At 41.5% G+C, this 13,610-nt stretch overlaps 1 protein-coding gene across 1 annotated transcript in view; it reads right to left on the minus strand.

Annotated features, from left to right (window-relative positions):
- Positions 1-6,773: 6,773 nt before the first annotated feature.
- The window catches only part of NPAS3 (neuronal PAS domain protein 3), a 586,029-nt gene continuing 579,192 nt past the window's right edge, over positions 6,774-13,610 (minus strand). The window contains exons 10-11 of the mRNA XM_062576748.1: positions 11,116-11,231; positions 6,774-8,485 (exon numbers count right to left, since the gene is read on the minus strand). Coding sequence (XP_062432732.1) covers positions 7,176-8,485; positions 11,116-11,231 — 1,426 coding nt within the window. The 3' untranslated portion in view covers positions 6,774-7,175. The remainder of the gene's footprint in view (positions 8,486-11,115; positions 11,232-13,610) is intronic.

Consider the following 13,610-nt stretch of genomic DNA (forward strand, 5'->3'; position numbering starts at 1 on the left):
GAGATGATGCAGGAGACAGCAAAGGTGCTAAGGGGTCTCAGAGATTCACAGCACAGAACAAAAATCGGAAATTGTTTTCAGTGAATACTCTCCTCCTTAAAAGGTGCCGAGCTTTCCCATATCCTGGATGACAATCTAAAAGGGTCTGAGAAGGCTGTACTGGAGACAGGGATCCTGCTACCATCAGGGTTTGCACTGCTGGTAGTTCATGAAAAGACAAATTGCAATGTTCAGCACAGTTTCTGCTTCAGAAGACATTGCTTTCCTATTAAAGACCCAAGCTTCCACACAGACGAAGCAGAGTCTTCTCCATCCTTCTTGTGCTTCTGTCTCACTTCCCACTAGGTTTGAAGATAGAAATCTCTGGAAGGATCAGAACATGCAGTTATGGAAGATTGGGAAAGTCTTTTAATTAAGCAAAAAAGAGGAGCTCCCTTAGCATGTGAGTGGTGTGATCCAGGTCTAGAAAGGAAAACTGATGCGTTGTACTAAACAGCAAGACTCATTTGTCTGCAGCTCATGCTATAGCCTCTGCCGTGCTATTTGCTTACGAATGTTGGCTCAAAACTTTGGTCTTGTTCCTAAAGCCATTAAAATCATTATTCAAACTCTCATTGATCTGAACAGGACCAAGACTTGACCCTTTGTGACTATTCAGAGGACACAGATAAACTTTTAAATCAATCAAGGATATAGACTCATTCTGCTGGGGTCACACGGTTAATACATCCTGTTCCTGTCATTTCTGCTATAAATCCGTAAAGGCTTTTAAAACAAGAGGAAAACCTGATTTCCTTCCTTTTGCAAAAAGCTATTACATTCTCTTCCATTACAAACAAGACAGGGGGCCTATTCTTCACAAAAACTTGTAATGAGAAAGGTAATATCAATACTCCATGTCTCCACAGTTAATGAAATGTAATTAGAGACAACGTATTGGGCAATAAAGTCTCCTATCTGCAGAGCGGTGCAAACCTTCTCCCACTGACTTTCCATATGCCTTTATTGCAGCCTGATCATCTTTTTGCCTCGGGTTTAACTCAGTGCTCATCGCAATGCTGGTCTCAATTTTCTTCATTGCATCTACACTGCACAGTTCCTACAAGATGGAGAAGATTTTTCACTTTCTACAGAGGTAATCAAACTCATGCTTATTGACTTCATTTGTGTGCCTTCGGACACGTCTCCCGAGTCACTAAGATCTCTAGTTTTACTTCTAGCATGTGACACTTCTAGCAATGTGGTCATTTGTGTGAGATAATTCTGAACTGTTCTGGGCTTTTTTATTACCAAAAAGAGCACCCCACTGTGATTATGGAAATAAAAGCCTTTTTTCCCACTCTCTCCCCACTGAGTTTAGGATTCTGAACAAAATTTACTGCAGAAAATCTAGCCCGATCTGGGGCAATTAAAAGCAGAACTGCATCCTGTGCTTATCTTGAGTCCTATTGCTTTCAGGAAGATCCTCTTGGATCTGGTGAATGAAAGTGTTATATGCGATTGGATATGTTTTATAGAAACGGGGTCATGTGCTATTATTTGGTAAATTCAAAGCCGTTCGAGGAATCACTGGAGTGTTACTTTAGCCAGTAAAATATAGCTGTACATACACTATTGAAACACTTCTAGGCAGCTCTCACTACTCCTCAGCCCCTCTGATGAAAAGATGAAGGAAAAGAACGGAAGAGAAGAAGAAAGAATCTTTCTAACACACATATAAATAAAAATAAATAAATAAATAAATAGGTATTGCCTTGCCCAGTCTGAAAGCCCAACCGACTTTCAGAGGTAGTGCATGTCTGAGTGCATGCATGTTTTATAAATGGTTTGATCTTACCTGAACATCTGTGGCTCTGGTGACATCCCAGTTGTTCACACTTCTGCAGCCTCCTTAGTAACCTCGCTGGATAGATGACAGTTCGTTAAATTAGCTGACAATGCACATCCAGCCTTTCCTCCCTCCTCCCCCAAACAAAAACGTAAGTAGAGAAATTGCAATGGTGAGAAGGAAAAATACTACGCAAATGGCTCTGAAAGCACTGACACATTTAAACTGATGCAGGTCCTTGCATCGTAACAACAAACGTGCTGTCGGGGCGTCGCAGTGACACGACCACCTTGCAGCAGCACCAGTGTGGGCTGTCAGAAGTGCTTGTCTAAGTAGTCCTGAAAAATATTTTCCATCACTTTAATTTTTGACTCATGATACTTCAAAAGAGCTGTTTCTCTTTCAAATCTTCATGTGGGATTTAGGTACTCGCATATATTGGTATGCAAAGCCAGCGGTTCAGGAACAAACTTTCCAGAAATGGCAGTTACTGAGATCAGTTGTTTCAGAAAATGTCCTTTGGTGGAATGGCTTGCTGCCATGTGTCTAATGTCCTGCATGGCAAACTGTTTTGTCTCCAAATACTATAAAAAAGGCAACTGGACCAACCCCACAGAACCCCTTACAAACAGTTGGTTTTGTTGCCTGAAGTCACAAAAAATAACTTAGACAATCCATTCCCTAGGGCTATACCAATGCAACAGCATCACTGTGACAAAGGATCAACTTTTCTGTCATTTTCTTTAATGCAATAACTTCCTCCATCAACTAGGCATCTTAGAGCAGTCCATTCTTTTTGACCATCAACTCTGCACTGTGAAGCAATATATCGGCAGTAAGATTGAAGTCTAAAAAGCCTTTGAAACAGCTCAAACCTGTTCCCCTCCATCCCCAGGCCCCCTTTAGGGATTAGAGGCTTTAGTTAATACTGGTTAACACTTATTTGGAATGGGCAGGCTATTCTTCCATTAAGCTGTATTCTGGTCAGTCTTTCAATCGCCATTTAAATTCCATTTTTTCTCTCTGTTGGCATCTGTACCCTTAGCTACCTCATAAACAAGACCCACTGCCAACTGGAACAGGCGAGCAGAGCTGAAAGAGCACTGCTGACCTCTGCTCCCTTCTCCCCCCTGCAGCCTGGAGATGTACCCAACGCAGGGCTTGGAGCCTGGGAAGCTGTGCGGAGACTCAAAAGACCCAGATTGCAGGCTATTAAACTATTGGGCTGGCCCACCCAACGATAGCGGTGCATGCATGCCTTTTTGTTTTCTTAGATACCAACCTATTAAGCCAGATTCACATGCTCTTACTTCCATCGAGTGAATCTTATTCTGTAAATAGATGTTCTGAAAACACTGCAACTGGTGAGGCAGCTGCCCTAGGGAGGACATTTAGGTTGCCTAGAAGGCAACCAAAATCTGATCCAGAACAGCTGCTCTGACATTTAACTTCTCTGAGCGGACAGAGGAGAAAACACTGGGGAACCCAAAGATGCTGAGAGAGTCTGGCGACCGGCAGCTCTGTCTGAATTTCATACTCCCCAACCCCCCGTTCTCAATCAAAGCAGCAATCACAGAGCAACGCCAAAACAAATCGTGGACCGGGAGAAGAACCCCCGTCCCGGCCCTTCTCCGAGCCCCAGCTCCTCGGCGCCTGCTCCCCGTTTAGGGGCAACTGCCGCGGGTGGGTTTCTGCGTAACCAAATCGGTATTTGACCTTGCGTTTCGTTCCGCCGCGAGGTCAAGGCTTTGTGCCTTGTCTTTTCTACGCTGGTAAATTTTTCGCTTCTCAGTTTGTAGGGCAGAAAGTCTAGCCAATGAGTACGCATGACACCAGCGACTTACATGCTGCTAATCTGGGGAAAGAAAATACATATTTAGAAGAACCAGCAGCCTAGATAGGATATAATGTGACTGAAGAGTTTCACTGTAACACTGTAAAGTACAAAAATGAAAATATAAAGTGCACTTTAAATGATTAATGTACAAAAGCTGACCTCTTCCAGTGTGCATTAATCAAGAAAAAATGCACACCTTCTATAGTGGTTAATGTTGCAGGTCCATTGCTTAGCTTTGATAATGTGCATAAAAATGCTCAATATGACAATGAGTTGGGGTAGCTGAGAATTTAGGATGGTGGCAAGTTTGGTGTAGTATTTGGATTAGCATTCTTAACCTACATCTTGACAGCTTCTTTTCTTCGGTTCACAAGCGTTAATAAAATCTAGCTGTATCCTCTTTGGTTTTTGGTTATTTTTTCTTGTTTTTTTTGTTTGTTTTTAAACAAAACAATTAAAAAATACCTGCTCAAACAAATACTACCAGCATTCATTAGTCAGGATGGTTATATGTAAAAGAAATGATGCCAGATAGTAACAAATCCAAGAGAAGTTTATTATGAAAATGGCACCTGCGGGATGAAAAAAATTAAGTTACATAAAGACAACCATGTATGACATGTATGAGAATCTACAAAAGTATAAAAAGAACCCTGTTGTAAATGAAGTATGTACATTTCTGATTTGCAGCATTATCAATGATCAATGAAAAAAATGTTTCAAATAAGCCAGGCACTCAAGAAGTTAGATTCGGTTAGCTTAACACAAAATAAATGTACCATAGCTGTCACTTTTTAACATTTTAATTCTTTTTTTATATTGTAGAGTTGGTAACACTGCTAAGATTTATACGAACAGAATCCCTTTCCCCATTATTCAGCTACTTGGCACCAGTCTCCTCATAAAAGATTTCATATATTTGTACAAGAAATAGTTAAAAACACAGACACAGTCTTCACAGGTAATGAAGTTTTTTTTTCATTTTGTAATTTTAAACACTATGGATTTAGACAGCAGCTGTGATTATCTGTTAGTTTAAATCACCAGAAATCATTTTGACACAACACAGAAACATTTATAAAAAAAAAAAAAGAAAAAACAACAACAGCTGTCCAGCTGTTCTTGGCAGCGGACAGGTGCACTCCTTTGATTGTTCGATAGCTAGAGCAGAGCTTCCACAACTGGACTTTGCGCCTCCCAATCAGCTTTCCGTCTGCGTTAGACCTACCCAATTCCTTCAAACGTAACCTTTAAAAGCTCATTAATAAAATTTGTGGCATCCAATTCCTTTTTGCTATTTTTCCACCGTGGCGCGGACCCACTTCTCGGATTCAAAGCTACCGCAGGAATTGACTCAACGCAGTGAGTGATCAAAAATTCAAAGGACAGCTGAGTTAATATATTAGCATTGCACACACAAGCAAATATATAGGACAACTCTAGGCTCAGTTTCCCTTTTTAACAGCGTTGGTTGGCCTTTGAGAGAATTTGCCGTCTCACTGCTGATTGCTCTACGTATCACTCCGCCGGCCGACCCGGGCGAAAACCAAAGAAATGCACCCTCTGCTTACAGGGAGAGCACAAGGGACTCTGGGAATGTTAACAACTGAGGCTACATGGCATCAACTTGTTTAGTCTGTCTGAGCATTACTCTGCAGCGCACTGCGGGGCGCGCGGGAAGAGTAACTCGCACCCAGAACTCCTCTGCGGGAAAAATGGCTCCATTAACCTTGAGCTAGTTAAGAGTCTTTTATCTCTGAGAGCGAAGAAGAGAGAAAGAGCGAGTGAGAGAACGAGAGAGGGGAGAAGCGTGGAGAGGGGCAGAGAGGAGAAGAGAGAGAAAGGTCTGAGAATACACAACAGCAAAGCAACAACAGAAATTAAAAGGTATACAGACAGTGGAAGCAGCATAAGGTGACATTACAGAGGAAGGCCACCACACAAAAACCACTAACCCCCAAGAATCACTGGTTCACTAGGACTGCAGGAATGGGACTTTACCACTCCGGACTAGAGATAAAGCACAGAGAAGACAAAGGACAAAACAACTACATTAGCTTAGTATATACTGCATATAGTAACACACATTGAAACTGCAATGGGACTGACAGCCAAGGACACTTACACATTGTACACATTACAGTTCTCACATCTGTTATTAGATGCCTTAACAAACAGCTGCCAAAGATGGAGTGGAAGAAGAATTTATATTTGACAGTCATTTGGAGTGTTTGACACTACACTGTGATTTCTGGCAACAAAGACAAAATAGGAGATTTCTTTTCTTTTACTTAATGTGCAGTTTTCAGTTGTAGTTATCTATTTCAAGCTTATTAACCCATTCTTTAGTTTTAAAACATATTGGTTTCAACACTAGAAGTAAGGAAGAACAACAACAAAAAAATACCCAAATCAAAGAACAAAAAGAAATTTACAACCTTCCCTCTATAATATTAAATGAAAAACAAAACGAAACATGTTAAATATTTCTTCTGTTTTACTCCGAAGTGTTATTTGACGGTGTAAAATTAGCCTCAGTTACACTGAGAAAAAAATAAAGCAAAACAATATGCACCTAAGAAACTGCTCCTCGCGTCAATTAAATTGAGTTTTTTTTTGTTTTTTTTAAGCGCTTTTTGAAAAAGGCTTCCTGACCCATTTAAATTTGATGTGAGGCTATGCTTGTTAGTTTGGAGGTAAAAAATTTTAAGTCCTGCAGCAAATGTTAATGAGGGCTTTTGTCTTAACTAACCAAGGAGACTGCAGCACCCGACTATAAACCAGTACGGAACACATTCTTTTCAAAAAACCCAGCCCACAAGCTGCATATTGTATGAAGACATTACAGATTAATAAATGATAGCACCATGGTTTTAGAAATTAAGTTAAAGTTTCAGTAATTAACATTTAGTCCAACTTTTTAACATTCTAGTCACAGGCCAGAAATTAACTTTTTAAGAACCCAAATTATTTTATGTGCAAGTAAGAAAATCTTAACCATAAAAAGAGAATTAAACTCTGCATAAAATTCTAAAATACTATCCCCTATTTTTAAAGGAATTAGGAACAAAAACCCCTTTTCATTTGACTTAGTCAAACAGGGCACATTGTTTATGCTTGTCTCTTTTAATCTTGATCATATCAAGATCATTTTGAAGTAAAACCAATGGTTGTCACTTTAAAATCTCTTTACCACAACACTGAGTATTCTATGGCAGAGGCATACACATATTAAAGGCATCTTAATAAAGATGCAAAGGAAAAAACACACATCTTAGAAGAAGACAAAATGGCAGGCAACTGGTACTTCGACTCTCTGAAGGCAAAAATAAAAAAATATCTTTACATTAAAGAATAAGTCAAGTTAAAGAGAAAGGGAATGAAATGGGGACCATCATATTGAGAGAATAAGCTGACCTGCTCAAATTCAAAGTGCTAGAATTAAAGGTCTAAATTAAAACATAGTCTATGCCTCAGAGTATAACACTGAACACAGTATGTGGTCATAATTCAATCCTCTTTCCGTTCCAGAGTCTGTGTAGTATGAATGCCATTGCTGTACACAGGAAATGGAAGAGTGGAAAAAAGTCCTTCGGCAGTTGTGAACACATTCCCTGCAGGCATTTGGGTCAGACTGGCCCCGCTCACAGCACTTCCAAACGGTCCCGACATATTGAGTCGGTGAACATGGTGGTAGAGCATTTCCATCGGTGTTTTAGGATCCAGCCCAAAGCTGGGGCTGTTAACATCAACAAAGTTAACAGCGTGGGTGTTGGGGAGGAGGTTGCCCTGCATGGCTAAAGTAACTTCAGCTGGAGCATACCGAATAGTGCCAGTGGTGTAGACCCTCTGAGCAGCAGTGCTGGTCGCAGCAAGGGTTCCTGTTACCCTGTGAACCAAAGGAAGCACCACATTGCCTGCTTGTAACCTCTGGAGCGCTTCCAGATCCCCAGTGTACAACAAAGAGTTGGAAGTGCTGGGACCTCCTGGATGTTTGTCCCGTGGAGATGCTGAAAGTGGGGGTGACAAAGGGTCAGAGGATACAGGGGCCAAGGCCGAGTTGGATGAGGTGCTGAACTGAGTTTTACGGCTCGCAGTATTTTCAGTCCCTGGCGGGGTGAGAACGGAGTCTGGAATGGAGACGTGTAAACTACTGCTGGCTTGGGGGGAAGGGAAGTGCTCGGAGCTGGGGGGCTTGGTCATACTGTAAGGTGACTCATTCCTTGAGATTTCCCTGTTGGGTGGGTAATTCCAAATACTGCTATCATTATCAAAATTGATAGGTTCTGAGATTTCTGTTTTAATTTTGAGCACTGAGGCACTGTTTGGCGACGAGAGCAGCTGGGGCTGGTCCACCAAAGCTGAGTCAAGTCCGTTTGGGCTTGAGGTGCTTGACAGCCTTCTCCGGGTCATGCTGCCTCCCTTTTGCTTTTTTCTCCTCTTCTTCCTCTTTTGATGTTTGCTGGAAGACTGGGCATTTACTTCCCCTGCACTGTCTGAGTCCTTGGCACTGTCCGAGGTCAGTGATTCACAGTTCTGTAACCGCAAGTCTGACTCACTCTCTACATAACGCTCCACCTTGATCTGCATAGAACCAAGAGTGCCAAAACTGTCCTCAGGGGCCTTTTGATTCTCGAAGTCAGAGTTTTCAAAGCTGTCATCACTGTCCCTGCTATCCTGGTTGCTGGAGCTGTTACCATCATCGTTACAGTTCATCTCATTATCCGACTGATTCCCTGACTTCTTCCTGTCGGACTCAGGGTCTTCACTATTTTCGGACTGGTTTCCTTTCTCATCTGACTTTGAGTTCTCGTTGTCCTCTGGAGCAAAAGGAAAGTGAAAGAAATGATTAGCAACAGGAACATAATATTATAACTCAAGCTCAGATTTCTACCTACCAATGATATTTGATCACTGTAACATTTCTGGCAAAAGGTGTTTTCTTCTGGAGAGCCACATTTTTTGCAACATTGTGTTGGCAGAGTTGTGATCATCACGAATCTCCCTGACCCGGGACTGCCAGCGCTCTAAAAGCTTATGTTGTGTGACTCGAATTTTCTCCAAACAAGCTGTGGCACATTGATTGAGGTGGGCCCTTCCATCTGCTCTCCTAACAAGAATCATTTTGACCACGGTGAGCACAACCGCCTTCTAGTTGTGTCACTCAAGGAGGAGTCAGTGACCAATGCCTTTCTTACCAGGCATTCTGGTAACTGTGTTTTCACATCTGGGTTCCCCAAAAGTGGGCCAGACACGAAGATGTAACACCATTAAACTAAGGAAGACTCTAGTCCTCACACCACCTCTTCCTCTCACCTCCGCCACTTTCGAAGTGGCATAGTGTCTCTGACTTCAGTGGAACTACTGCTGATTTCCTCCAGTGTGAGAGGAGAAGCGGGTCATATTCCGGCACTGAATTCAATTCTTGATTTACTCAAATCATCTGAGGGCCACTGAAAATACGCCAGGTGCAATACTGAGAAGCTGCCAGAGTATTTAACTGTATATTAAGATTTATACTTAATTTTAAAAATGGATGAGATAAACACTCTAGTCCACTGGACTCTGGCAGCCAAAGCGGCTGTGAGAGTATTCCCTGTTACCACTCACTTGAAAGAACCATGAATGGCTTCAGGAGAACCTGTCTCACAGTATAGCCAGAATGCTTTTGTCGGGAAATAAAAGATGTTTTTTCACTCCTCAGAGCCAAGTATTACCCTTTTCAATACACTTGTTTTGGGGAGAGAGGAGAAGGGCCAAGTTTCCTCTAAAGACTGGTTATTCTTGACCCATGTCAATACCAAACAGTTTGCCAGAAGTGCTTGAACAGCTGGGCTTGATGGGGAAGCTGCTTGAGGCTTCAGGGCAATACACGCTACATTTATTTCATGTAAGTCACTTAGAGGAACTTTTACTTGAGTCACCAGCAAGACAAGAGACCTTTTCATTTTGAAAAATGAAATAAAATGAAATCCAAAACAGAAAAACAGCCACAAAACCCTAAATCTCAGCTAGCATTTTGTTTCACTTAGGACTGAATTTCTCATACAATTCTTTCTTTCTTTCTTTCTTTCTTTTTTTTTTTTTTTTTTTTTTGCTCTCTTTTAAGGCTACAGTTCCTAGCTAATCAAGAGAGAGCTTGGAGTCTGGAACTGTTCAAAATATGCCTAGGATTTTACCAGAGCTTGAACTGAACTTGCTGGTTTCATTCAAAACACTGTTTTGATTTCAGATCCTTTGGCACTTCTGTTTAATTCTTTTGTTAGAAACAACACCCTGCCACTGCTGTCCTCCAAGACTCCCAAACATCTCCTGAGATGCACCCATCTGTGCACCTTTGAAGATGCTCTCATGCTCTGCTATCATCAGCCTTAATAGTCATGAATGTACATGCATTTCTTACCTATAGAAACCTACTGTGTACATGGGAAATGCAAACCTTTCTCCACATCTGTGGTATTTGGCTATTTATAAACAATACACTATACAGGAAGCATTCAACAGGAGAAGAGATTCCTAATCCTGTGGGCATTAAGACTGTATGTGTGCCTAAAACTGATCAAATTGTCAAACCAAGCTGCCAAAGGAGAACAAATAAATGCAAAAGATGAGAGAGAACAGCCATAAAATATAATACAACATTTAAGGCCTAACCCTCCGCTTGCTTTTGCTTGATCTCTGTCACCGTGATCCACTCTTTCCAAACATTTTTTTTCTTGATTGCTATTATAGACATGGGAGAAGAATCAGATGCACGTTGCATGCTATGGCAGAGTAGCTTCCTCATTTCGGGGGCCACAGGAAACCGTGCTCCTTTCAAAGCCGTCTGATCTCTACCTGTGCCTAGGTATCACCTCTAAAGCTAACGGGGAACGCGCGAGCCATCTGTGCGCTGGGCCAGCTGTTGGACGCGCACGCGGAGTTGGACAAGCACCCTTAGCGTCTCAAAACCAGTGGAACTCGCAGGAGCTTGCGATCAAGTGCTTGAGCCCGTTACGCTCCAGTAAAATGTGATTCTTTCAGCCCAAGAAAACAACTCAAATTTTGCAAACTTTACCTCCCCCTAGCGAGGCAATGCCAGAAATGTGCCTGCACAGGAAAAGGGGTGGTAGAGGTTGACAGCACAGGTTTATGGTCAGAACATGGGACTACTCTTGAACAGTAAGAATTAGAATCATACTCAACAGCTACAATCCCAAGTCCTCTGGACAAGGCACAATATCTGCTTATGAAGCCTAGCTAGGAAAACAAATATTTAGCTCAGATTTAGGCATGGAAATACTGAGGTCATTAAAAGTTTTTGACAGTTTTTTTTCATTTTAATTTTAGAGGATTTTTTTGTTTTAACAGAACAATCCATGATAAACAACTGGAAAGGTAAGCATGTGGCTCTACTGATACGGATTTCTTCTGTGTGTAAAGCAGTAAGGAGGTACACTACGCGTGTTACCTGAGTTGTCCTTTGAGTCCGACTCGGAGTCAGAGGTCTCTGAGGATTCTGAGGTTTTCTCTGGGAGATGAGGAAGTTGTGCAATATCCATCGGAGTGTCCTTGTACTCTGGGTTACTAAAGAGGAGACAGCAAGTATAAACACAGTTGGATGATTTGCTGGTTGATGGTTTTCCCTCTTTTCATATCAAAGTTCAGGAACAAAGACCATGAAATGGCAAGCATAGCAGAGCAAATACAAGAATATACTTTCTTTTTTTCCTCCTAAGTCCTTCACAGTGGGGATTTTATGAAGGTTTACTTTAATGCTGCTGTCAAATATTTACATTGACCAGGTACTAAAATTTGTTTGATTCCAGTGAAGTTTTAGAGCAATCAAAGCATTCTTACCAAAGTGGGGCACCACAACTTGTGTGAGATCTAACAGTAAAGCGACACTGTGTAATCATCCAACAATAGAATATCGAGAATTCAATCCCATTACTGTGCCTGGAAGGACAGCGAGTGCATTTTAACCTTTCCAATCTGTTTCTCTCCCACCGGCAGTGGCTATTAAGAGTTATCTCTGCAACAATGTTCTCTATCAATCCTGTCAGAGCCCTTTCAATACCTGTTTTTCTCAATGTCCTGTTTTCCAGACTTTAATCAAGCAGACCATACATAAAGTTAGTAAGAATGTGCTCAGTTAGCACTCAGAAAAATGACTACTGCTCAAATACTGCTGAAGAGTTCAGCCAAGAAATAAATTAAAAAGGATATATATTTTTTAAATAATGCACACATGCATGCACATCACCAAGAAATGAAAAGCAGCCATTCTAACTATATGACAGATGCACATGTGCATGTTAAGATGCATATGTTAGGGATAAAGAACTGTCAACACACCCATTATAATCATATCTTCATCTGCTCATGTGGTGCTCACCTGTGACTTGTTAGCAACGAACATGACTGCAATGTAGAAAAGCCACACTGCCAGAGAGACTGAAAAAAAAAAGCCTATGCTTTTTTTTGGTTTGGAGCTTCTAAGATGTGTGCCTTTCTCAAATCAGTGGAACAGAGGAACAGACATAGCTGGACATAAGTGGCATAGGAACATAAAAAATAAACAAAATCTTCAATCATTTTTGAATAGGTGAGCGTTTCCTTGCGGCTTGAATTCCAGCCTGGCGACAGAGCAGAAAATCTGCAGTCCTGCGTAGAGCAACACGAGCCGTCACTGGGGGAGACTGGCACAGTACCACAGTGACATTGTGCCCACCCTCAGCCTACTGCAGACACTGTGAAAATTCAGAGTTCACACAGTTCACGCTGAAATGCCATTCTTACGATTGTCAGCTTTATGGTTTTGTCCTGACAAACTGACTTTATTCTGTTGCATCCCAGGGCAGTCCCCAAATTTGTCCCCTCCAAGCAAAAGATGTTTGAGGGCTTTCACATGGTGAATAACAAGTTGGTAGAACAAGAACAGCATTAATCCTCCTTGTCACTATAATTAGTCTATCTTTCTACAGACAGCTGAATCATACTTTCTAATGCATGGAAATGTATACAGACCAGTACTCCTGCAAAGAGTAGACCTAATTATGCCTTGATCTGTCATTAAAATATTATTTGGATGCTTGGATTTTCCATGGATTCTAGTATTAGGAGAAATCTAAATTAAAAATACAAATTCAGCAGAAAAGCTAATCTTTCTCCAACAGAGCAGTGAAAGGAATGCATCAGAAAAATCAAGTTCTAGGAGGAGCTTTACAGAGTGAGACCGTACAGCTTCTCTTTTTTTGTGGAACGTTTGTGGACTAGATTTACCGTTCTCTGGAAAATAGCAAAGGGGACAGAGGCATCAGCTTCTAATTTTTATGGAGTGCTTTCCCAGCCAGAAAATGCACAGAGTTCTGGGCAGTTTGAAGCCCTGATAAGATTAGGACAGTGAAGATGTACTTCCAGTCCAGAATTGGCACCCTTACGATGAATTCTTCGACTGTTGCATTCTGCCTCATTCTTGCTGGCTCAGCTAACACATCACTCTGTGGATGTTGAGAAAAAAGGTAGCAGAATAAAAATAGACTAGGAGAAGCCCATGTTCAGGCATACCAGGATAAAAACATCCAGGCACCAATTAACACATCACTACTGTGGAAGGTTACCCACAGTATCCCAAAGGCTCTCCTGCTAAGGGTTGCTTCCTCCACTGACCCAGAAGGGGAATCAGCAGTATTGCAGCACCTAACTTTAGGCAAGCACAGACTCTTCAGGGCTTGTTGGACCTGGTCACAATCTAGTCCTTAGATATCACTTTGAACTGTCATGGCATGAAAGGCAATGTAACAAACCATGACAAGCAAGTTAAAAGAGGAACAAGCCAGAAAATGGCAATTGTATTTCACGACAGTCTCAAGGTTTCAAATTCTATTTGTTTGTTTGCTCATGCTCTGGCATGAAACAGAAAATCCCCCAATCTTATTGAATATTTTCACAAAATGGGATGTG

The sequence above is a fragment of the Rhea pennata genome, chromosome 5 (genome assembly GCF_028389875.1).
Source record: "Rhea pennata isolate bPtePen1 chromosome 5, bPtePen1.pri, whole genome shotgun sequence".
NCBI lineage: Eukaryota > Metazoa > Chordata > Aves > Rheiformes > Rheidae > Rhea > Rhea pennata.